General features: G+C 43.1%; 1 protein-coding gene across 2 annotated transcripts; it reads left to right on the forward strand.

Moving 5' to 3' along the window:
* Positions 1-934: 934 nt before the first annotated feature.
* Positions 935-24820, forward strand: VSIG2 (V-set and immunoglobulin domain containing 2). 2 transcript variants are annotated; one of them, XM_072156623.1, is made up of 8 exons: positions 935-1025; positions 1119-1325; positions 10838-11001; positions 15657-15864; positions 16569-16721; positions 17213-17332; positions 20570-20717; positions 22514-24820. In XM_072156623.1, exons 2-8 carry the CDS (start codon positions 1274-1276, stop codon positions 22620-22622), a joined length of 954 nt encoding a protein of 317 aa, XP_072012724.1. In that variant the 5' UTR covers positions 935-1025; positions 1119-1273; the 3' UTR covers positions 22623-24820. The 2 variants fall into 2 exon arrangements, with proteins under 2 accessions (XP_072012724.1, XP_072012723.1); XM_072156622.1 differs by lacking the exon at positions 935-1025 and having other exon boundaries at positions 1047-1325.
* The last annotated feature ends 313 nt before the right edge of the window (positions 24821-25133 follow it).

The raw sequence follows: 25133 nt of genomic DNA on the forward strand, positions 1-25133 counted from the left end.
TCAATTATATTTTACATTACATTACATATTTCGCCCTAAAAATCATTTGTGGGTCCCCCTATTTAATTCCCTTCCTCTCCAGCCAGGCCGAGGCTTCTTCTGAATTGTCAAAAAAATAAGTTCTCTCCTTGTAAATAATCCTAAGCCTGGATGGAAAGAGAATAGAATATGGGAGATCCGCTTCTCTTAATCGCCTCTTTACTTCCTTAAAGCTTGCTCTTATTTTTTGCGTCTCTCTAGAAAAGTCAGGGAATAATATGGCTCTTGGGGATGCACCTGGAGGAGGTTTTTTGAAAGGTACCCTATGTGCCCTCTCTATCTTATAGAAAGGGGAAAGCTTCTCCTTGTCACATACATCTATCAACCAATCCTGAACTTTGCTGGAAATATCTCCAGCTTCATCTCCTTCAAGGAAGCCTATGATCCTAATATTTGCTCTTCTTGAACGATTCTCCAAGTCATTTAGCTTATCCTTCAGTTGGGTATTTTCTTTTTTAATTTCCCTTGACTCACTTTTAATCTGTTTTACTTCTTTTTCTAGTGTCTCATGTTTTTTGTATCTATCCTTTAATTTGCCCACTTCCTCTCTAATTGACGCTATATCTGAGCGGACCCCCTCCTACTACTACTTTAAAATTGCCCCTACGTGAAGAAATATAGCTACTATAATACTACTCTCTATGTAAAAGAATATAATTACTATGATGCTGCTCCTATGTACAAGAATATAACTACTACAGCATATGTATACAAGTATGACATATATATATATATATATATATATATATATATATATATATATATATATATATATATATATATGTGTGTGTGTGTGTGTAACTAATTTAACCCTGCCCCTACAGATGGAAATATGAATTATGTGTGAATAATCTGGCTTTAATCTTGCAGGATAAAATAGATAAATAAATGTTCAACGTAGAAACACAGAGCAAGCAGGAAGGAGAAGACGTAATTTCCTAAGGTCTGCCCTATATAAAGAAGTGGCAGGTCAAGTGACTGTTAAGGTGGGTAGTATTACTCTAGGTCACAGGTTTTGCCTAGAATATTCTGGTACACGTATAATCATTGTGTTTTCTTGCTTCCTCCTCTGCACACAGAAGTAGTTTTCTCTTAGTCTACATTATAACACTATGTAAATATGGTGGGTCCTCATGTGCAGTTGGGCTGGTCCAGGTGACTCACACAATGGTTGAGCCGATAACATGTTCCAGTCCTTGTTATCAGAAAGACATAGAAACCAGCGTTGGACACCATGCTCCACCAATGTTCTCTTCTCATAGTCCTTGGTCTTGCTGTTCACACAGGTAGGTAACTGCTTCTAAATGTTATTAATATGCAAGAACTGTACTAGTGTTATCCGCAGTGTTATTCTACATTCTAAAAATCTATATGTAACTGGTTACATGCACAGGTACAAACACACATTCCTTGTTTGAAGGAAGATAAGAAATGGGTTACGATTTTATACATGTTCTCTGCCTGAAAGCACCAGGGACGGCTCACTTTTCACAACTTGCGTTTAACTCATTAACGGAACAGTATCCAATTAACTACTAAGCTCCCCCTAGTGTTGGCTGATGGCAGACAGAATGTTTATATCCTCTATTCCCATCCCCTACCAACAGACAGTTGTATTATGGGGGCAATATCACATAATGCAGACACTACCAATGAATATTGTGATTTTTATCTGAGCGGATCTTGTGTCTAAGAACAGAATATGTATCTCCTTTCAAATTACACAATATTTTTGCTCTGAAAAGCTGCAAATTGAAAACTTTGTTTGTGTTATTATTAACATAACAGAAGAAATGAGGAATAGCAGAGAAACGGTACAGTCAAACTAAGATAAATTTGTCCTCTACTGGTCTATTGTATCGATGGCATATCATTTAGTTCCCCACAACTGATCTTACATCTTTGTGCTGTGTCATTCCGATCTTATTTCTCAAAAACAACTATTATCATCTAGCGGTGTTGTAACACAGTTGTACTAAGGAGAGAAGTTGTTAGATTATTTTTAAGAAGAGATTAGTACAGTACTAGTACTAGGCAGAATTGTCTATACAGAGTTGCCACAGTGCATATAGTGTTTTTGGACTGTGTAAGGCATTTGACCTATAGATAAAATAAGGTCTACTGGTTTGGGAGGTATAATTTGCATTATATTGAAACTGTCTGAAAGATAATTTCCAGAAAGTTGTAGTGAAAATTCCTGCAAAAAATGGTCTCGGATTATTAGTGGTGGTAGAACACAAGTTTCAGGGCGTTTATTCTACGCTAGGCCCTGAAAAGTCGCCCGCACCCCTTCATGCCCCACTCGTGTGAAGGTGGCAGAGAGGGCAAAATAATCACAAGTGGCGCAGAGGCTCTGATAAATATACCCCATTGTCATCTTTAATGATGCCACCATCATTGCTGCTGTCGTTGTGACAAAATCAAATTCCCCTATGGGGACAATAAAGCATTCTATTCTATTCTATCATTCAGTATTACTCACAAATTTCCCATTAGGGCAAACTATTCAATGGAGGGCATTTATTAAGTGCCTGCCCCTCCCGCTAGGTGCCGCTAGGCTCCGGTTCCGGGTGTTGGCTAGTTCTATCTCCCGCGGTGGTCCAGAGGATCCACTGATCCTAACAGTAAGATCCGGCCATGGATCCCGCCGAGGTTCCGCTTCCCACTCGACCAAACTTTGCTGCCATAGTGGTCCAGCAATCCCGGGAGATTGTCGCTCAACGCGAACAGCTGGATCAAGTCACCACCATGCTGCAACAGCTGCTAGCCGCACAGCAACAGGCCCCCGTGTCTGCTCCCGTGGCTCCTGCAACCCCAGTCTGCCTTCCTGCTGCTGAACCACGACTATGGCTGTCTATGCCCAGCAAATTTGACGGAGACCCCAAACAGTGCAGGGGTTTTATTACTCAATGCTCTCTACAAATAGAACTTATGCCTTCGCAATTTGTCACGGAGCGTTCCAAGGTGTCATTCTTCGTCAGTCTTGTCTCTGGGAAGGCCCTGGCCTGGGCCACTCCTCTTTGGGACAGAGGCGACCCGGTCACGGCTACTCTTGCGGCTTTTCTGGCGGAGTTCCGGGCCGTTTTTGAGGAACCAGCACGGGCTTCTTCTGCCGAGACTGCGTTGTTGAACCTGCGCCAAGGCAACTCGTCTGTGGGAGAGTATGCTGTTCAGTTCCACACCCTGGCCTCTGAACTTGCCTGGAACAATGCAGCTCTCATCGCCACCTTTGAGAAAGGACTCTCGCCGCAGGTCAAAGATGCGCTGGCAGCTCGGGATCTACCGTCAACTCTGGGTGGTCTCATCACTCTGGCCACTTGGATTGATGTCCGGTTTAAGGAACGCGCCGAGGAACTTCGCTCTGAGCATCCTCAAGCTCAGGTAAGACGTTTTCCTCGCCTAGCACCTGCCTTCCAAAGACCGCTCCAGCCTCCGCCTGTATCGTCTGCTGAGGAACCCATGCAGGTGGACAGAATCCAGCTCTCTCTACAAGAGCGTTCCAGAAGACGACAGGAGAACCTTTGTCTGTATTGTGCCAATCCAGGGCACTTCATCGGGACTTGTCCTGTTCGTCCCCAACGTCCGGGAAACGCCAGCACCTAGGGCTCTTGGGAGAAGCGTCCCTTGGTGTGTGCCAAGCTTCTCCACATCTGATTATTCCTGTGCTCCTCAGCGTAGACACCGGCACCCAGATCCAAGTTTCTGCTTTCCTGGATTCAGGCTCTACAGCGAACTTTATGGACACAGCCCTGGTCTCCCGGCATCACTTCCCAGTGGTTCGTCTTGAGAAACCATTGTCCATTGCCTCAGTCAGTGGCCAAATTCTTTCCGTGCCCATCCGGTTTCACACGGAACCCCTGCTTCTGCAAGTTGGAGCCTTACATAAAGAAAGACTTTCTTTTTTTGTACTACCCCAAAGCACTTCCACCCTCCTGTTGGGTCTCCCCTGGTTGCAGCAACATGCCCCTGTGCTGGACTGGTCCTCTGGGGAGACTCTCCGTTGGGGCCTGGCTTGTTCTTCTCATTGTATGGAGATTCCTCGTCCGCTCCCTGTCTGGACTTCCACCTTGTCTCCCAAGCCCCTGGAGGGGCTCCCCGCTCCATACTTGGATTTCGCAGATGTGTTCTCCAAAAAACAGGCTGAGACTCTTCCTCCACATCGTCCCTACGATTGCCCCATCGACTTGCTGCCCGGCTCTTCTCCTCCACGGGGTCGGGTGTACCCGCTCTCGGTACCCGAAACAGCTGCCATGTCTGAATATATTAAGGAAAATCTGCAAAGAGGTTTCATACGTAAATCCTCCTCTCCAGCTGGCGCAGGTTTCTTTTTTGTCATCAAGAAAGATGGCTCTCTTCGCCCCTGTATAGACTATCGCGGTCTTAACAAAGTCACCACTAAGAATCGCTACCCCTTGCCGCTGATCACGGAGTTGTTTGATCGTCTATGGGGCGCGAGAGTCTTTACCAAGTTGGATCTTCGTGGTGCCTACAATCTTATTCGAATCAGGAAGGGTGACGAGTGGAAGACTGCCTTTAACACCCGTGATGGGCATTTTGAATATTTAGTTATGCCCTGTGGACTTTGCAATGCACCAGCCGTTTTCCAGGAATTTGTTAATGATATCTTCAGGGACTTATTGTACAGCTGTGTTGTGGTTTACCTGGATGACATCCTCGTGTTTTCTGCTGATCTCGAGTCCCATCAGTCCCATGTACGGCAAGTGCTCAGTCGCCTCAGGACTAACCATCTCTATGCCAAACTGGAAAAATGCCACTTTCATCAAAGGAGCCTTCCATTCCTTGGCTACATTATTTCCGACAGAGGCCTGCAGATGGATCCCGCTAAACTATCTGCAGTTCTTCAGTGGCCACGCCCAGTGGGACTGCGTGCTATCCAAAGATTCCTGGGCTTTGCCAATTCATTCCACATTTTTCATCCCTGGTAGCTCCACTGGTGGCGCTAACAAAGAAAGGTGTCAATTCTCGTCTCTGGCCCCCTGCGGCTGAGGAGGCCTTCACGAGATTAAAGACTGCATTTTCCTCTGCATCTGTTCTTACCAGACCTGATACCGAGAAGCCATTCTTTCTGGAAGTCGATGCCTCTTCCGTAGGAGCTGGAGCGGTTCTTACCCAGAAGGGGCCTAGGGGCCGAACTCTCTCCTGTGGCTTCTTCTCCAAAACATTTTCCTCCGCAGAGAGGAATTATTCTATAGGGGATCGTGAGCTTCTGGCTATCAAGCTTGCCTTGGAGGAATGGCGTCATCTGCTGGAGGGAGCTCGATTTCCAGTCAGTATTTTCACGGACCACAAGAACCTCCAGTACCTACAGACAGCTCAATGGTTGAACCCACGTCAAGCCCGGTGGTCCCTCTTCTTTTCCCGTTTTGACTTCCAGATCCATTTTCATCCAGCCGAGAAAAACATCACGGCTGACGCCCTGTCACGTGCTTCCGATGTTATGAGGGAGGACTATGCCCCAAGACACATCATTCCTCCAGAGAGGCTTGTGCTGGCAGCGCCGGTGGACCTTCGGCAATTACCTCCCGGCAAGACTTATGTACGACCTGGACTTCGAAAGAGGATCCTGACCTGGGGACATTCTTCTCGAGTGGCTGGGCACCCTGGGGTGCAACGTTCTGTGGCCCTGATTTCCCGTTTCTATTGGTTGCCTGATTTGGTCAAGGACGTTTGGGATTTTGTGCGGTTTTGTGCCTCTTGTGCTCGCAATAAGCCCTTACGACAAAAACCAGCTGGTCTTCTGTTGCCGTTACCCGTGCCTACCTGCCCGTGGTCTCACGTGGCTATGGACTTCATTACTGATCTGCCGCCATCATCTGGCAATACCGTTATTTGGGTGGTAACAGACCGCTTCTCTAAGATGTCCCATTTTGTCCCTCTACCAGGTTTGCCTTCAGCCCCACGTCTTGCCAGTCTCTTCTTCCAGCACATCTTCCGGCTTCATGGCCTTCCCCGGCACATCGTTTCTGATCGAGGTGTTCAGTTCGTGTCCAAGTTCTGGAGATCTCTGTGCAACCAGCTGCAAGTGAAATTGGGCTTTTCCTCTGCCTATCATCCTCAGTCCAACGGCCAAGTAGAGAGGCTGAATCAGACTTTGGGGTGCTATCTCCGCCACTTTGTGTCCGCTCGTCAGGATGACTGGGCTTCTCTTTTACCATGGGCGGAGTTTTCCTACAATTCCCTGGACTCCACTTCTGCTGGTTCTGCTCCCTTCTTTATTAATTACGGACTGCACCCACGGCCTCCTCTTCCGTTACCTGTGTCTGCAGATGTTCCTGCTGTGGAGGACTTGGTACAGGATCTAAAAGCCATCTGGGAACAAGTCCGTACCTCATTGCTCCAAACCTCTGCCAAGACCAAGCATCAAGTGGACAAGAAACGTCGGCCTTTTCCTGTCTTAGCTCCTGGTGACAGGGTCTGGTTATCCTCAAGGTACGTCCGACTGAAGATCCCTGGCTTCAAATTGGGACCCCGGTTCTTGGGTCCATTTGAAATCCTCAGTCACATCAACCCGGTGGCCTACAAATTGCGGCTGCCTCCTAGCATGCGCATACCCAACTCCTTCCACGTTTCCCTCCTCAAGCCAGTCATCTTAAACCGCTTCACCCGACAAGTTCCTCTCCCTCCGGCACCACAAGCGGACACTACTGATGTCTCCGAGGTGAAGGAGATCCTGGATACTAAGACAGTGAGAGGTAGGCGGTTGTTTCTGGTAGACTGGAAAGGATTTGGTCCTGAGAAGAGATCTTGGGAGCCAGAGGATAACATCTTGGACAAGAGCCTGCTCCAACGTTTTCTCAGGCCCAAGAAGAGAGGGAGGCCAAAGGGGGGTGTACTGTCACGGGTGCTCCCGCGATCCCTGTCTCGGATCGCGGGCGCATCCATGCCCCCCCGTGTGTCCCCGCTGCAGGCTGGTCTCCTCACTCACCTCTCCCGGCTCCTGCTCTTCCCCGGACTGCCGTGGAGGCGGGGACGCGCGCGCGGCTCCTGCCGAAAATTTAAAGGGCCAGCGCACCGCTAATTGGTTCACTGGCTGAACACCTCACCTTTAAGAATCCTGCCTCTTCCTGTGTCCCCTGCCGGATCTTTGTGCCTCATAGCCTTAGAGAAAGCTTCCAAGCGAGTATTCCTGCGTTCCTGTGTATTCCTGTATTCCTGCGTATTCCTGCGTTCCTGTGTGTTCCCGCTCCTGAGTCCTGTGTTGCCGTGTTACCTGAGTTCCTCCGTGTTGCTGTGTTCCGTGTGCCTGTGTTCCCGTTCCCACCTGTCTGGACCTCCTGTTGCTGACCCCGGACTTGGACTTGACGTTGCATCTCTGCCGCCTGCCCTGACCCTGTGCCTGTCTACGAGATTGTCATCCGCTAAGGTACCTCGACCTCGGCCGCCACCGCGGGCTAGTCACACCTGGGAACGACCTAGTGGTATCCTGCCGCAGCAAGTCCAACCCGCTTTGCGGCGGGCTCTGGTGAATACCAGGTGCTGCTAGGCTCCGGTTCCGGGTGTTGGCTAGTTCTATCTCCCGCGGTGGTCCAGAGGATCCACTGATCCTAACAATGTGTTGTAGTCTAAACTGGGTGCCAATCAACTGCTTCTAAGGCCAGCGGATATTGTCTTGTATGAAAAGATATTTAGGACTCATAGAATAGAGGCTTACCACTACCACACTGGTTAGGCCCTATCTAGAATATGCAGTTCATAAAACGAATGCCTTGGAATTAGAAAGAGAGGTATACAAAATTGATATATGGCACAGGGGAACATAGTAATAGGAAAAGATTAAACCAATGGCATTCATTTACTCTTTATAAGAGATGACAACTGTGGACATTTTTAACCCACAAAAATATGTACCGTATTTTACGGACTATAAGACGCTTCTTACTATAGGACGCACCCTAGATTTAGGCTTCCAAAAAAGGATAAATATATTTGACACCAATTAAAATATCCCTGTTGGTCACACTAAAGCACAGCACACACAGCTCTGCTTCAGCCATACATTTACACACACAGCTCTGCTTCATCCATACAGTTACACACACAGCTCTGCTTCATCCATACATTTACACACACAGCTCTGCTTCATCCATAGATTTACACACACAGCACTGCTTCATCCATAGTTTTACACACACAGCTGTGCTTCATCCATACATTTACACACACAGCTCTGCTTCATCCACACAGTTACACACACCGCTCTGCATCATCCATACAGTTACACACACACAGTTCTGCTACATCCATACAGATACACACAGCTATGCATCAACCATACAGTTACCCACACAGCCCTGCTACATCCATACAGTTACACACAGCTCTGCTTCATCCATACAGTTACACACACAGCTCTGCATCAACAATACAGTTACACACACATGCTGTCCCAGGGCAGCATGTCCCCATACTCAGCAGTATGTGGTGATGTAAGAAGCATGTGATCAGTCACATGATTCTGACATCACTGCAGGTCCTGTAGGACAACCGGGAGAGGGGAGAGCAGTGCGGAGGCTCTCCTCTCTGGGAGAGAGGGTGCAGCTCTATATCAGGGAATCACCCGATCTCCCTTAAAGGATTCAGGATGGTCTGGAAGTGCTGGATCCTCCTGACCTTCGGTCTATAAGGCGCAGGCACTTTTTAGCAAGATTTTTTCTTGCTAAAATGTGCATCTTATAGTCCAAAAAATTCGGTAAATGTACAAAAAATGACAAAAAGCTGTCCACGGCAAACCGTCTCAAAAGTCAGCAAAAAGCTTCAGAAATAGCATAGGAACATTCTAAAAGAAAAGTAACATATAAAACATTATGTTATTCCATATATCTTACCATCAGTCCTAATCTTTCCCATCTATTATTTTAGTTGGCATATTAACTTTTTTATCTCTTTCAATTGTGCTATGAATTTAATAATAATTATACTACCGTATATACTCGTGTATAAGCCGAGTTTTTCAGCACAAAGAATGTGCTGAAAAACGTCCCCTCGGCTTATACATGAGTCAAAAAATAATTAAAAATGGACTAAAAAAAACTTATATACTCACCCTCCGGTGGCCCCGATGCGCAGCTCTGCTCCTCCAATGTCATCGCGGCTCCTCTTCTGGCTTCCCGGCTCCTCTTCTTGCTTCCGTGCCGTCTTCTGTCTTCTTTAACATCGCGTTGGGCGCCGCCATTGTTCTTCTCCCGTGCGGCGCCTAGTATGACGTCATACTAGGCGCCGCACGGGAGAGAACAGTTGCGGCGCCCAACGCGATGTTAAAGAAGACAGAAGATGGCGCAGAAGCAAAAAGAGGACCCGGGAAGCCAGAAGAGGAACCGCGATGACATCGGGGGAGCAGCGCTGCGCATCGGGGCCACCGGAAGGTGAGTAAATAAGTTTTTTTTTTTTTATTCTGGGCTCACTGTTTACTACTGGGGGGACACTGTATACTACTGGGGGGACGCTGTATACTACTGGGGGCATGCTGTATACTACTGGGGGGGGCAGGCTGGGGTGGCTGTATACTACTGGGGGCATGCTGTATACTACTGGGGGGCAGGCTGTATACTACTGGGGGGCAGGCTGGGGTGGCTGTATACTGCTGGGGCAGGCTGGGGTGGCTGCATACTACTGGGGGCAGGCTGGGGTGGCTGTGTACTACTGGGGGCAGGCTGGGGTGGCTGTATACTACTGGGGGCAGGCTGGGATGGCTGTATACTACTGGGGGCTGCCTGGGGTGGCTGTATACTACTGGGGGCTGCCTGGGGTGGCTGTATACTACTGTGGGCAGGCTGGGGTGGCTGTATACTTCTGGGGGCAGTGCTGTATACTACTGGGGGCAGTGCTGTATACTACTGGGGGCAGTGCTGTATACTACTGGGGGCAGGCTGTATACTACTGGGGGGCAGGGCTGTACACTACTGGGAGCAGGCTGTATACTACTGGGGGCAAGTTGTATATTATAGGGGGCTGGCTGGCTATATACTTGGCTGGGTCTGTGACCAATGCATTTCCCACCCTCGGCTTATACTCGAGTCAATAGGTTTTCCCAGTTTTTGGTGGTAAAATTAGGGGTCTCGGCTTATACTCGGGTCGGCTTATACTCGAGTATATATGGTACATATTTCACGTAGTTTCATGCAGACGCACTGTTCTTGCTCAAAGATCCAGGCACTGTTACTGTGGTAATCTTTTTATATTTATTATCCTCCTTCTAAAATCAACATTTAAAATTATCCAAATGAGTTAGAAGGACTCTGGAAGCATTACTAGAGACCCTCCTTGCTGCAGACCTACTGGCTGTTATAGTGTGCAAGGAACACTTTCCCTCCCACTGTGTGCTGCAGTGAGATTACAGCAGGCAAAGGGAGGGGGAAGTGCCGAAGTGGCAGAGGGGGAGGGGAGACAGTGTAACAGCCTGTGAAGCTAAAGCATGGATGGGCTCTTGGAACACCCCCAGAGAGTATTTCAGGCTCGTTATCATTACTTTAAAAGTTGATTTTAGGTGGGAGAAGGTCACTGATAACAAAAGTAAGAAGATTACTACAGTCATGGTACCTGAATCTATGAGTAAATGTCCCTAAATTTATCATGATTGATTTTGTTGGTAGATTTCCTTTAAGAGAAGCAGAGCAGAGTTCCAGGAAAGCAGCAGTATATCAGAGTTTAATAGTCTTTATAAATCCCTGCAAATCAATTATAAATTTTAGTTTTATAGATTGTATAATGTGAATAAGATAAAATGCATATTGTACCCCTTCCATTATATTCAGACTGGGTCCATTGCTTTCTTTTTAAGGCTGGGTTATCTCTGTGTCAGTGTCAACGCCTGAAAAAACTGTGGTTGGAAAAGCCGGCTCCTCTGTGAATCTGCCCTGTCTATATTCAACCACTGTGGGCAATCAGTTCGTGGTGGAATGGAAGTTTTTACCTAGTAACAGCAAAACAGGAAAATGGCAGCAGGTAAAATAACTGTAGCAAATAATTATGGTCATTGATGTTTAGATTGAGCTGCCCATTTAAGAACCAAATCTAAAGATTACTTATGAATATAGCACTCAGTCATCACTTCCCGTGCAAATCCTTTTCAGAAGGTTCTCAGTAATATTTATTCCTCAGTTACCTGGAAACCTGTGTTACTACTACTACAGTGATTGGGGTATATATCACGATATTATCTGGCATATTTTGCCCTTTAAGTTCTCAAATTTAAATCCCCTAGTGATGTTTACACAATAAGGATCATTTTTAACCACTTTCTTTAGACTATAACTCAACTCAGTTTTATTGCTGTTTTAGCTCCTATAACTCAGTGATAGTCAGTATAAAATTCCAGAGTGTGGACAGGGACTCTCTAAGCAGACAGCATTCCTCTGTGATATGAGCTGCTGTATGCTGACAATGTCATTAAATTGTCATAGTATAGGGTTTATCTACATGGTTATTTAGCTTCTGAACATTCTACTAGTATCTGACATATAGAAAAAGAGAGATGAGAGAGACCAGAGATGAGATGATGAGTTGGATATAACACACAATGACACACTTCAGCACAGCTACATCTCAGCTATAACACACAGTCAGCTCCGCTATAACTCCTTCCCCTGCTACAAAGATGTTATCTAATCTGTATCTTGTAGAGTAACTCTCTGCACGGTTGTTAGCAAGAAGTGTCTGTGTATAAACTGGTTTTGTAATGCAGGGGTGGGGCAGGATGCAGAGAGCACGGCAGTGTGCAGACAGCAGAAGCTATTCATGAGAAGAATCTGGCCTGCCCGACCATGGTCAGAAGATTAACGGTCAAATCCCAGGGAAACCAAAATTGTATACAACAGGACTGATAAAGACAGGTTGAAATTATATGTCAAATTCTGTATTTTTGTTAATAACAGTGTATTAGTGAATGTGTTATTTTGTTATCCTGAGTATATTTAAGACTCTTGTCTTTGTGGGAATACCCCTTTAAGAATTCTAGAAGTGCTGTGCCATTAACCTCTGTGTAGGCAATAATAATGGTTCTTATCCAGTTTCCGCAGAAGGAGATACAATGTAGATCGAAATGACTTGACAACAGTGGCTCTCTCCAAGACTGATATGTATTTGTGACCCACATCTTTTCTTTTCTTATAAATGTCACACATAATCTATTCCGCCAGTTTCTCCTTTTTACTGTACATTAATAACTATGGAGTGAGTAATTGTTCTACCTAACTGCAAAGTGAATTGTCATTTACTTGAATCCACATTTATAATCAATATATATATATATATATATATATATATATATATATATTACGATTTGAGAGATAAGGCAATTTTAAATATTATAGCAGATATTTAATTTTGTCCTTTCATTTTGATATTTAATTTAATTTTGACCTTCTTGATGGTATAGTCATAGTAAAGTTTGTCTGAATAGAATGTTAACACCTTAACAATCAATGTATTGTGTTTTTTATGTCAAATAATTACTACTGTCATTTAAAAATACCCCTAAAGTGTTACTGTTTAATTATGAAACAATAAATTATTTTATAATATTATACATGTATGATAATTTATTTAATTTTCATATTATGTTATAGTTTTCTTCATTGCACAGTTTATTTCATTTTCTCAAAGGAAACCTGTCACCAGGGACCTAATTCTTACTAAAGACAGGTTGCAGAAGCCCATTATAGCTGCATTGCAAATATGTCTTTCTGCTTTCTTTAACCCCTAAAGGACCAGACCCTAGTTTTTGCGTCTTTAGTTTTTACTCCCCACCTTCAAAGATCTATAACTTTTTTATTTTCCCATGTAAAGAGCTATGTATGGGCTTGTTTGCTGCCTAACAAATCGCACTTCATATTGATGGTACTTATATTCTATGCTGTATACTGGGAAGCGGGAAAAAAATTCTGAATGCAGTGAAAATTATGAAAAAATGCATTTGAGACATTTTCTTGTGGGCTTGGATTTTACGGCTTTCACTCTGTGCCTCAAATAACATGTCTACTTCATTCTTTGGGTCAGTACAGTCACAGGGATACCAAATTTGTATAGGTTTTATAATGTTTTCATACATGTACAAAAATGAAAACCTCCTGTATATAAAAAAAAAAAATTCTTCATTTTGCCGTCTTCTGGCACTAATAACTTTTTTATACTTTGGTGAACAGAGCTGTGGGTGTTGTCATTTTTTGCGACTTTTGATGGGCAGAAAGACATATTTGCAATGCAGGTGTGATGGGTTTCTGCAACCTGTCTTTAGTGAGAATGAGGTCCCTGGTGACAGGTTCCCTTTAACCCCCTAACGGTGTGTGCCCTCTCCATAGCCGGTAAGTCTTTGCTGCATATTGAAGCAAAGACTTGCCGGTAACACCCACGCTCGCGAGTGTTATGCCATTGATCGCCGGCGGCAAAACAGTTTTGCTGGCGGCTTAAAAAAGATGGCAGCACATGGGCCCCACTATTTTGGTGACGATCGCTCCACGGGACGTCATCAGGGAGCGACGATCGGTCGCCATGACAGCCTCGGTTCTTCCAAAGACCTGAGGCTGTCTCGTTTTAACCATTTCATTCCAATGTGCGACTTGGACATTATAATGCCATACATAGCTTTTTTTTCCTTTTTGAAAAATATAAAAAATTCTATAAAAAATGGTTAGCATTAAATTGGCAGCATTAAAAAAGTCATTAAAAGTCGCAAAAAATGACACCACTCACAGATCTGTACACTGAAGTATGAAAGAGTTATTAGTGCCAGAAGATGGCAAAATCCCCCCCAAATTTTTTGTACAGGAGGTTTTAATTTTTGTAAATGTTTGAAAACTTTATAAAACCTTTAGAAATTTGGTATCTCAGTGAGCGCACCAACCCAAAGAATAAAGTAGATATGTTTGGCGCATATTGAAAGCCTTAAAATCCAAGCCCACAAGTATACGGAGCAAATGCGTTTTTTCACCATTTTCACTGCATTTGGAATTTTTTCCCACTTCCCAGTAAATGGCATGGAATAATAAATACCGTCACTATGAAGTGTTTTGTTGTTCAAAAAATAAGACAAATTACAATCAGTGATTTAACAATATGCTTGCTATTAATAGTTGCATTGAACAGAAAAAATGAAGCTCAAAGAGTCTTAATGGTATGAACTTGGCCTCTGCACTGGTGGTCAGTCTGTGAAAAAAGAAATGATCGTATGAGAGTCAAATAATGGTGACCTCGTGATGGTATAGTGACGTAAATATAATATAAAAGGGCTCACCTTGTTTGTTATTAGTATATCTCAGGGATCAAAGGTAAAGTAACTCTATGAGACTCCTAGAGGAAATACCAAAGAAGATTCACCTTGGCTTCTGTGACTGTCAAAATAGTCAATTAGGGTCTTAGGTGAGAAAGGTAAAGATCCAAGCAGAGCACTTTAGAGTTTAAGAAAGAGAAGGGTGACTGATAGATATTAGTCCATCTGGGCTCAGCTGCACTGAGGACAACCCACTGGTTGATATGGCTGCTACTAGGAGCTGCACACCGCCTCCTACGGCTTAAACATTACCTGGCTTTTTCCACTCCCTTTTTACCCCCTATGGCACTAAGGGCGTTTACTGAAGAACCCAGCGTTCCCCTGATGAGCCCAATAGGGCGAAACAAGCCTTGTCGGGATTTGGGTTTCCTTTTTCATTCTATAACACCATTTTGACCCTTACTTGTGACAGTATACGACGCCAAAAGGCTTTAAACCTGACTATACCTGCTGAATAGGTCTGTAATAGGGCCAGTTACTGCAGGGACAGGTTTCAGTCGGGACTTTGGTCACATAGGACCATAGTCCCGAGGCTAGGTCATAAGGGTGCAATAGTCTATGTCCTAAATAGGGCTTGTATAGGGATTGTTTACATGACTATTTGGTCAGCAAGACCCAAGCCCAGATGGACTAATATCTATCAGTCACCCTTCTCTTTCTTAAACTCTAAAGTGCTCTGCTTGGATCTTTACCTTTCTCACCTAAGACCCTAATTGACTATTTTGACAGTCACAGAAGCCAAGGTGAATCTTCTTTGGTATTTCCTCTAGGAGTCTCATAGAGTTACTTTACCTTTGATCCCTGAGATATACTACTAACAAACAAGGTGAGCCCTTGATATTATATTTACTTCACTACACCATCACGAGGTCACCATTATTTGACTCTCATACGATCATTTGTTTTTTCACAGACTGACCACCAGTGCAGAGGCCAAGTTCATACCATTAAGACTCTTTGAGCTTCATTTTTTCTGTTCAATGCAACTATTAAAAGCAAGCATATTTTTAAATCACTGATTGTAATTTGTCTTTCACGCTATAAAGGTGATTTCTTTGGGTCCTCATCCACTTGAGTCAGACCCACCCCCTCCCCTGCTTTATTGTAAATTTTTACTCAGAAAATAAGCCCTCACAGACCTCTTTACATGTAAAAATAAAAAAGTTATAGATTTTTGAAGGTGGGGAGTGAAAAATGGAAATTATAAAACTAAAAAGTGCCAGGTCATTAAGGGGTTAAGTTACATAAAATGTTATTGTTGCCTTATAATATTTAACATCATGTTCTATTTTGTTACATTACATAATTACTGACTTTGTCTTCTGCTATTCAGATTTACTACTATTCTGATGGAACAACTTATAAACCAGGGTCTCAGGCAGACCGACTCACTGCTGTCCACAGCTCCCCAACATCCGGGGCTGCCTCAATTAAGCTTGCCGATCTCATTGGCTCTGACAATGGTACTTATGCTTGTGAGGTAAATAATCCTCCTGATTTCAGTGGCAGCGGATCCGGAATCATCCAGCTCTCAGTCCTTGGTGAGGATCAGGAAGTAAGACTTTGACAATTAAGGCCACCTCTACAAGCATTTGGAAACCTATAGCAATTGGTGCTCTGTAAGGAAAAGATATCATTGCGGGTGACCCATCAGCATTGGTGCACATAGCAAAGTGGGGCCCTTAGTAAAAATCATCTCTAGATGCCCATTATGGTGTTTGGTAATCAGGAAACCTTGTGGGGTCCAAAGGGTGTCTCTTCCGCATATGAAGAGACCGGTACTATAAATGATACATTAGGTTGTAGAGTCTGGTACATATGTTGCATTAAGTTGCACCTCTGTTATAGAGTCTTGCATTTGTTTCCCTTTCCAGCCACATTTGGGTTAATTCCACTAAACCACATGTTCATCACAGTACAGTTCCTCTAACAACCAAAAATCTGTTGTTGTTTTAAACTCCAAATACCAAAGTTGATGGAACCAGCCAGAACCAGGGTCCTCAATATAAGCTGCTCGATCTACCTTTAATGTACACCTTGACTAAAGGGCTACTTCATCTACATAAGAAAATGTCCGAATGAAGGATCCAGAGTTGAAAATATCCTCTTGGTGGGAATAGTGTTAGGGCAGCAAGTGGGGTCTCTAGTCCCAGGATTATTGATGAAGCTTACCACTTTGAAGTCATACTGTATTGTATGTGATATAAACATGAAGAGGAATCATTTTTTTGTGTTTCATTTTCAGTTCCTCCAACCTCTCCAACCTGTCAGTCTAATGGAAACACCATCAAAGGTCAAGATGCCACCCTGACCTGCTCATCTACTGGCAACCCCCCACCTATCTACACATGGACAATGGTGGACAACAAAAATGCACTACTGCCAGGAATGATGGAAAGTATGAAGCACTGAGGATAATTATCAAGTATAATAGGAGACAAATGTTATATTATTATAGAATGCCAGGGAAAATTTTCTTTATTCTAAGCCCCACCCCTTACTCCAGTCCCACACATTACATTTGCCCCCCTCCCAGCTTCCTGTCACAGTGTGCCTCTGCCAGTTCCCCTTTACATTGTGCCCCCCTCATTTTGTGCCCCCAGCAGCTCCCCCATAGATTATTACACCCTCAAGCAGCTCTCCCTCATATTATGCGACCTCCACAACACATATTCCTCCCTCATATTGTGCCCCCCGCAGCAGCTCCGTCTCACAGGCTCTCTGCTTTATCTCTGTATTAAACTATGTTGGGGTCTGGAGGACACTGGTAGAGTTGATCTGGGACTCTCCGGTTGGGTCAAGGACAGTTGGGAGGTATAAAAATATTATATGGAAAAATAAGCATGAAAAGGAGGTGATTATCTTTTTCTCAACTTTTTCTTTATACAGATCAGATCATGGGATCTCTGCTGCTCACTAATCTGTCAGAACCAATGTCCGGCACCTACCGTTGTACAGCCTCCAATGAAATGGGTCAAGCCACATGTCAAGTGACTATATCAGTATCAAGTAATGTTGCCACAGTTATTCCTTCTGCAATCCCCACTGTCTACCGTCATAGCATTTTACCTTCTAAATATTCTTCTAATAAGCAGATAAAGCAGGGAGGCATTTATTAGTTTTGGCGCTAATAAATGACTGTGACTTTATATTGTAGCGCACGTCCTTACTGTATATGGTGCACCATGAAAGAAATGTCATAACACATTCATAAAGGGCAGGGGCGTAACTACAGTGGTAGCAGCCATAGCAGCTGCTATGGGGCGCACAGTGTCAGGGGGCCCAGTCATCCTACCTGACAAGCTAAAGAGTGGAGGATGTTCACCTTTGTATACATATTATGCTGCACATTGTACAGCATAATGTATATATAACATACATGTGATGTGTATATGCTGTATATGTATGGTGTTTTATAAACTGTATGTGTGCATATATGTTGTATGTTTGTATATGGGACCTTATGTGCTTGTATATGCTCTATATGTGTCCACATGAGTGTGTAAATGTATGATTGTAGCTCACATGTGTGAGTATTACAAATATGCGGGAAAGGGGGCCCCATTCAGAAACCTGCTATGGGGCCCTGCATCTCCTTTTTACGCCCCTGATAAAGGGGTTACATTTGCTTTTTCTTGATCTGATTATGCACCAAAATTTGCGCCAAAGAAAGTTTCAGGAAACTAGAAGTGCAGTAAAAGTGTCAGGATTCAAAACCTTTGCCCAAATTGAGCAACAAAAAAAGTTGTGACTTTTGTGAAAAGAAGCTAAATTGTGGCGTCGACATTTGATAAATATGGCACACATGGGGGTGCAACAAATAAAAACATGTCGGCCAATAATAAATGCCTCCCAATATGAAGTTAAACTGCAGTATTGAGGAGTCTCTGAGTCACACATTCAACACTGCTATAACCATCTTATATTATGTCTTTATGTATAAATATCTGTATGTATCACGTAACAGAAGATTATAGCTTACTGTGTTGACAGCAAGTCACAGAATAAAGAAATCATCTGCAGGGTTCTCACTCATTCAGTGTCAATATTTAGATTGTGTACGTCATATAATTTACGATGTCTTAGACGACAGAGCCCATAGTACCCACAGGACTGGGGGATTCTTCTGCCTGTATACTGGATGTAATTCTCAGTATCTGCTCTTATTCTGTATATATGGACACTGCACTTTACCACTTCTCCTGTCCTGTATACTGGGTGTAATTCTCAGTATCTGCTCTTATTCTGTATATATGGACACTGCACAGTGCCACTTTTCCTGTCCTGTATACTGGATGTAGTTCTCAGTATCTGCTCTTATTCTGTATATATGGACACTGCACAGTACCACTTCTCCTGTCCTGTATACTGGATGTAATTCTCAGTATCTCCTCTTATTCTGTATATATGGACACTGCACAGTACCACTTCTCTTATCCTGTATACTGGGTGTAATTCTCAGTATCTGCTCTTATTCTGTATATATGGACACTGCACAGTACCACTTCTCCTGTCCTGTATACTGGATGTAATTCTCAGTATCTGCTCTTATTCTGTATATATGGACACTGCACAGTACCACTTCTCTTGTGCTGTATACTGGATGTAATTCTCAGTATCAGTTCTCATTCTGTATATATGGACACTGCACAGTACCACTTCACCTGTCCTGTATACTGGGTGTAATTCTCAGTATCTGCTCTTATTCTGTATATATGGACACTGCACAGTACCACTTCTCTTCTCCTGTATACTGGATGTAATTCTCAGTATCTGCTCTTATTCTGTATATATGGACACTGCACAGTACCACTTCTCCTGTCCTGTATACTGGATGTAATTCTCAGTATCTGCTCTTATTCTGTATATATGGACACTGCACAGTACCACTTCTCTTATCCTGTATACTGGATGTAATTCTCAGTATCTGCTCTTATTCTGTATATATGGACACTGCACAGTACCACTTCTCCTGTCCTGTATACTGGATGTAATTCTCAGTATCTGCTCTTATTCTGTATATATGGACACTGCACAGTACCACTTCTCCTGTCCTGTATACTGGGTGTAATTCTCAGTATCTCCTCTTATTCTGTATATATGGACACTGCACAGTACCACTTCTCATGTCCTGTATACTGGATGTAATTCTCAGTATCTGCTCTTATTCTGTATATATGGACAGTGCACAGTGCCACTTTTCCTGTCCTGTATACTGGATGTAATTCTCAGTATCTGCTCTTATTCTGTATATATGGACAGTGCACAGTGCCACTTTTCCTGTCCTGTATACTGGGTGTAATTCTCAGTATCTGCTCTTATTTTGTATATATAGACACTGCACAGTACCACTTCTCCTGTCCTGTATACTGGATGTAATTCTCAGTATCTGCTCTTATTCTGTATATATGGACATTGCACAGTACCACTTCTCCTGTCCTGTATACTGGGTGTAATTCTCAGTATCTGCTCTTATTCTGTATATATGGACACTGCACAGTACCACTTCTCTTGTCCTGTATACTGGATGTAATTCTCAGTATCTGCTCTTATTCTGTATATATGGACATTGCACAGTACCACTTCTCCTGTCCTGTATACTGGGTGTAATTCTCAGTATCTGCTCTTATTCTGTATATATAGACACTGCACAGTACCACCTCTCCTGTCCTGTATACTGGGTGTAATTCTCAGTATCTGCTCTTATTCTGTATATATGGACACTGCACAGTACCACTTCTCTTGTCTTGTATACTGGATGTAATTCTCAGTATTTATTCAGTGGGATGTAATTTTTTTGGGGCAAGAGATTATTGAATTGGCGCACAGACTAAAAGGTTTAGAACTCTTTAGACTTACTATTAGCTGCTCTCTTTTTGAGCCACAAAATGCACCAAAAAACATGTTGGAAAAATAGAAGCAACAAAATCTGGTAGATTCACAAGCGGCCCCAAAGTCGAGAGTGTCGGAAAACACCAATATTGTGGCGCTGACCATTAATAAATTCAGGTGCAAGAGGTGCAGCGAGGAAAAAAAACAGTTTTCAGTTTGAAAGGCCATAATAAATGTCCCCCTCAGTGTCTGCCATAACACTTTTCCACTATCTGCCCATATTTTGTTATTGTGGACTCTTCACATTAACACTTCTTTCCTCCATGCCCTCATCTGTACAGCACCATTTATTTTGTTATATAGTAGACAGTTCTGAAGCTGATTATATTTCAGATCATATCATATCTTTTGCAGGTGTCAGTGAAGCAGGGGCGGTGGCTGGCGCTGTGATTGGGGTTCTACTGGCACTGATCATCATCGCTGCTGTTCTATTATATTTCCTGTGTTACAGAGGGAAAAAAAACAATGACACCAAATCTGATCACCCAGGAAATGAAATTAGGTTTGTACCCACCCCTAATGTAGCTCTTCTTACTAACTCCTTTGTCCTTAAAGGGAACCTGTCACCACATTTGCACATATAGAGCCAGTGACAGGTTCCCATAGAGCACTATTAACTGACTGACAACCTTCTTCTAGCTAAAAATTGTTTCGCCTACATCCACATAAATCACTTTTTCTCTTTCATTACCTGGTATCAGAGGGGTTTGTGTTCTGCTCAGCCGGCCCCTCCCATCTACTCCTCTCCATGCCTTATGCCTCCTTACTGGTCACAGTTCATGTCATGTGACCAGAGTGACATCATCTCAGGTCCTTTAGCCACTTAATAATAATAAACTGTACCCAATGAATGTATCTGACCACATGAAGCTACAGCAGCCTCCATAGACGTCTACTCCTTTCCTTTATGCATGGAGGCCGCTTTGATTTCATGTGATCACATACATGGTGTACAGTTTGCTATTCTTACACTGCTGACCTTCAGCCTTCTATCACTGGTCACATGTCATGAATGTAACACAAGGCACCATGTAAAAAAATGTACACAATATTTCCCATCAGACATAGAGCTCTATATGTCTGTAGTTGAATATCAGTAGACTGTTCCTAAGTACAAGGGGGCAGAGCAGTGATTTGTAGAGACACAGAGCTGTTAGTCACAATAAGAGGGTGTGGTCCACTGCCAGTCTGAGAGAGATGAGTCAGAGATACCAGACATGAGTCAGAAAAGCTAATCTGCATATTAGAAAAACATCTGTAATTAAGGTATAGTGCCCCACTGGCAGCTAATTTTAGGTGATATAGGGGGGACTTGTAACCCTTTATCAACAGGCATTGTTAGTCAGGGTGGTCAAAATTTGGTGACAGGTCCTCTTTAAGTCTTCCTAGTTATATTATAATTTGAGAGCTGGTGATTTATCTGTACTAAGCAGGTTTGCGGGGGAAAGGCTAGGTTCCTGTGGGATGTACTCCCATCAGCTTAGCTGACGTAAACTTGTAGCTAATACAAAGTACAATACCAGTAAAATAGGTGTGATTTAAATTTAAAAAAATCCATGACAAATTGAACTACAGTGCAGGTTTTTTTAGTTACAGCGTGGAAGTTCACACTGCGGCTTCTTAAAATCAATTACACCCTTTGAAATGCAAAGGAAAAATCTTCAGTGATGCCAAAAATAGTTCGCTCTAACAACCACTCAAGGCTCTAAGCCACATTTTGTGGATGCTTGTTATGTTACAATGCTGACTAACCTACTGATAATTTACCGTGACAAAAAAAAAATCAGCAGTAGACTTTTTGACTATGTCCTTAGGCGTAAATGTGTTGAGCCGAAAAACACATAAATCTTCTATCCACAAAAATGGGCATTGGAGTCCAATGGTAGGGGGTTCAAAATATGCAGAAAAGAGGTTACCAAAAATCATTTAAAGTGTTCTATGTGGAATGGACTGCAGATACATACACTTCACCTATTCTCCATTTATATCCATGACACATCTGTGGCAGGAAGAAATTCAACAGAAGTGAATGTAGCACAGGTTGTGAATGAGCCCTCACTTCATTCTGTATGGGGTACTTCCGGGGAAATTTTGTCCCCAGCTATTGTGACCACTGGGGGGTGTCACCAAGCAACCTCTAATTTATCTTCATCCTATTGTTAAAGAAATAGGTGTCTTCAGAGACTCTCTCCTTTAAGGACAGTTCTCTAGCTGCTTGTTTTCCACTCCTGTTTTTTCCTCTGATGTTATTGTTTCCAGGGTACAGAGTGACACAATTTCTCCTCTTTATTCTCCCAGGGAGGATGCAGTGTCTCCAATGATGAGTGACGAACAGAGACCTTCCAGGGAGTCTCATGCTTCCCAAGGTTCCAGAGACACGAGCAAGAATAGGGCACGAATAGTTTAATACACAATGTAACCTTTGTAAAAGACCATCTCTTTTGAGAAGACTGACCCATGATTCTGACAAGATATTTTGTTGCAGATTTTTAATTGCACTCAAAAAGAGTACTTTTCTGCAAATTCCAAATTGCCTCGAAGAGTTTTCATTGTATAAAAGAATGATGTATGCAGCCAAAGGAAAGTGCTGAGTTCAAAAAGTTACATAGTATCATCTTGCGATTCTACAGCCAAATGACTCAAGGTATCAACTGTAAACTGATACTGATGATAACTATGTATACTGGGATACAGTATAGGGATACTGAAATATTGTGTACCCCTATGTATTAAACAGTGTACAGGAAAAGATTATAAAGCAACTTCCTTACATTGTTGCTTGACTTCCCACAGAGCTTAGAATTTACTGGCGACGTCAGATGTTCTTGTAGACTGCAGTTCCCAAACATAGCCCCAAAGATAATCCTGTAGTCCTCATAAAAGCAGTCTCTTTGCCCCATCACAAACATAAAATTGATAACACAATTGCTATGCCCCCTTTCAGGGGCGTAACTAGGAGAGAGTAGGCCCCATAGCAGATTTCTGAATTGGACCCCCCCTTCCCCACATATTAATATACTTAATATACTTATACTGTATATATAGTATATATAGACATACAGCATAAACATACATACCGTATACACACACCACATATACATACATACAATATACACACCACATATACATACATACAGAATATACATACATACATACAGTACCATATACACCCATTGCAGCATATACACAGACATAAAGCAAATACACACATACATACAATGCCATATAGAGACATAGAGAATATACACACACATATATATTATATTAACACCACACACACCCAATACCCCAGATCCCATGGCCCCCTCACACCATGGGCCCCATAGCTGTTGCTATTGCTACTACAGCTGTAGCTATGCCCCTTTCCCCTTTAAAGCTACAATAAACTTCCAGAAGCTCATTTACTAAGGGTCCGCGAACTGCACTATCGTCTGAATATCCAACAATTTCCAATTTGCGCCGCATTTATAAGGGTTCTTTGGCTCATGCTAATGTATTTTGGCGCATATGCGCCGGCTTTCATGTGACAGAAATGGGGGGGTGGGCCTTAGGACGATCCGACGGATTCGGACTAAGAGCCAGATTTAACATTTAAATGGGTAGAAGGTGAACTCTGGCGGACCAGAGTGGGGAAGCAACACAAGCAGATGTGCAGAATCGCGGCAGATGTGCAATCCTGGCGGACTTTCCAAAACGGGGATCGCTCAGGCCCGGGTAAGTAAATGTGACCCCCAGTGTTGTAGGATATCTTTCTGCAGCACCAGGATTTTGTGAGTCTTCCCCAGTGTGAAGGTAAAGGCAATACTTAAAGGGGTTTGCCCATAAAAGAAAATTCTCAAATCCCAATCCTCTAGCGAGGATTTATACAATAAAGATAATTTTTAACCCTTTACTTTACAATTTTACAGTTTTATTGCTGTTTTAGCTCCTGTTACTAAGTGATAGACAGTGTAAGATTCCAGAGTGTGGGCGAGGTCTCTCTAAGCAGAAACATTATGATTCCGCTAGTTCTGTGAGATGCTGTGTTAGATTATCAGGGTACAGGTTTATATACACTTTAATTTAGCTCCTGAACATTCTCTAGTATCTGACACATAGAAAGAGAAATGAGACGGATCAGAGATGAGAGATGATGAGATCCATGAGATGCCTATTACATATGGCATTCTGATCTCTACTATTACAGGCATGTAATGTGCCTCCTCCTTCCCCAGATAAAGATCCCCAGATATCTGTCTGCAGCTTTACTCTCCTCTGTGAGCTCGTCCTGAAATGCAGAGCAGCTCAGTGCAGCGTCAGACGGGAGAACAAGATGTCTGCCAACCCTAAACTCAAAAGATACATGGTCTGGTCCAGGGGCAACCAAAATTGTTTACACCAGGACTGATAGAGACAGGTTGGAATTATATCTGTTAAATGCTGCAGTTTTGTTAATAACAGTGAATTAGAAAATGTGTTATTTTGGTATTCTGAGTACTTTTAAGAAACAAGTTTTCGTGGGAATACCCCTTTGTTAACAATAAATCATGGTCTTGTTCCCTATTGTTGTCTATTTTCTATGACCGTTCCTCGTAATTGTCCTCATGTGATTGAGAGGTGAATAGAGGAATTAAAACATTTTAAAACAAGTTCTGAAGGTGACATCATTTATTAATGTGTTAAACATAGTTGTGCTATTTAATAGTTCACAAAACCTATCACAATATATTTTTACATCCTAACTCCTTCTCTATTCATACCTAGAGTTGCTTTCATAGTTATCTCTTACATTGGGGCTCATTTTCTGAGGGCCCCGCAGACCGCAATTTAGTCAGACATCCCGACGAGTTCCTTTTTGCGCTGCTGGGACATGGATTTAAAAGGGTTTTTTGGCGCACGTGATCAGATTTTGGCGCAATTGCGACTGCTTTCATGCTAC

This window comes from Engystomops pustulosus, chromosome 6 (genome assembly GCF_040894005.1).
Source record: "Engystomops pustulosus chromosome 6, aEngPut4.maternal, whole genome shotgun sequence".
NCBI classification, from domain to species: Eukaryota; Metazoa; Chordata; class Amphibia; order Anura; family Leptodactylidae; genus Engystomops; species Engystomops pustulosus.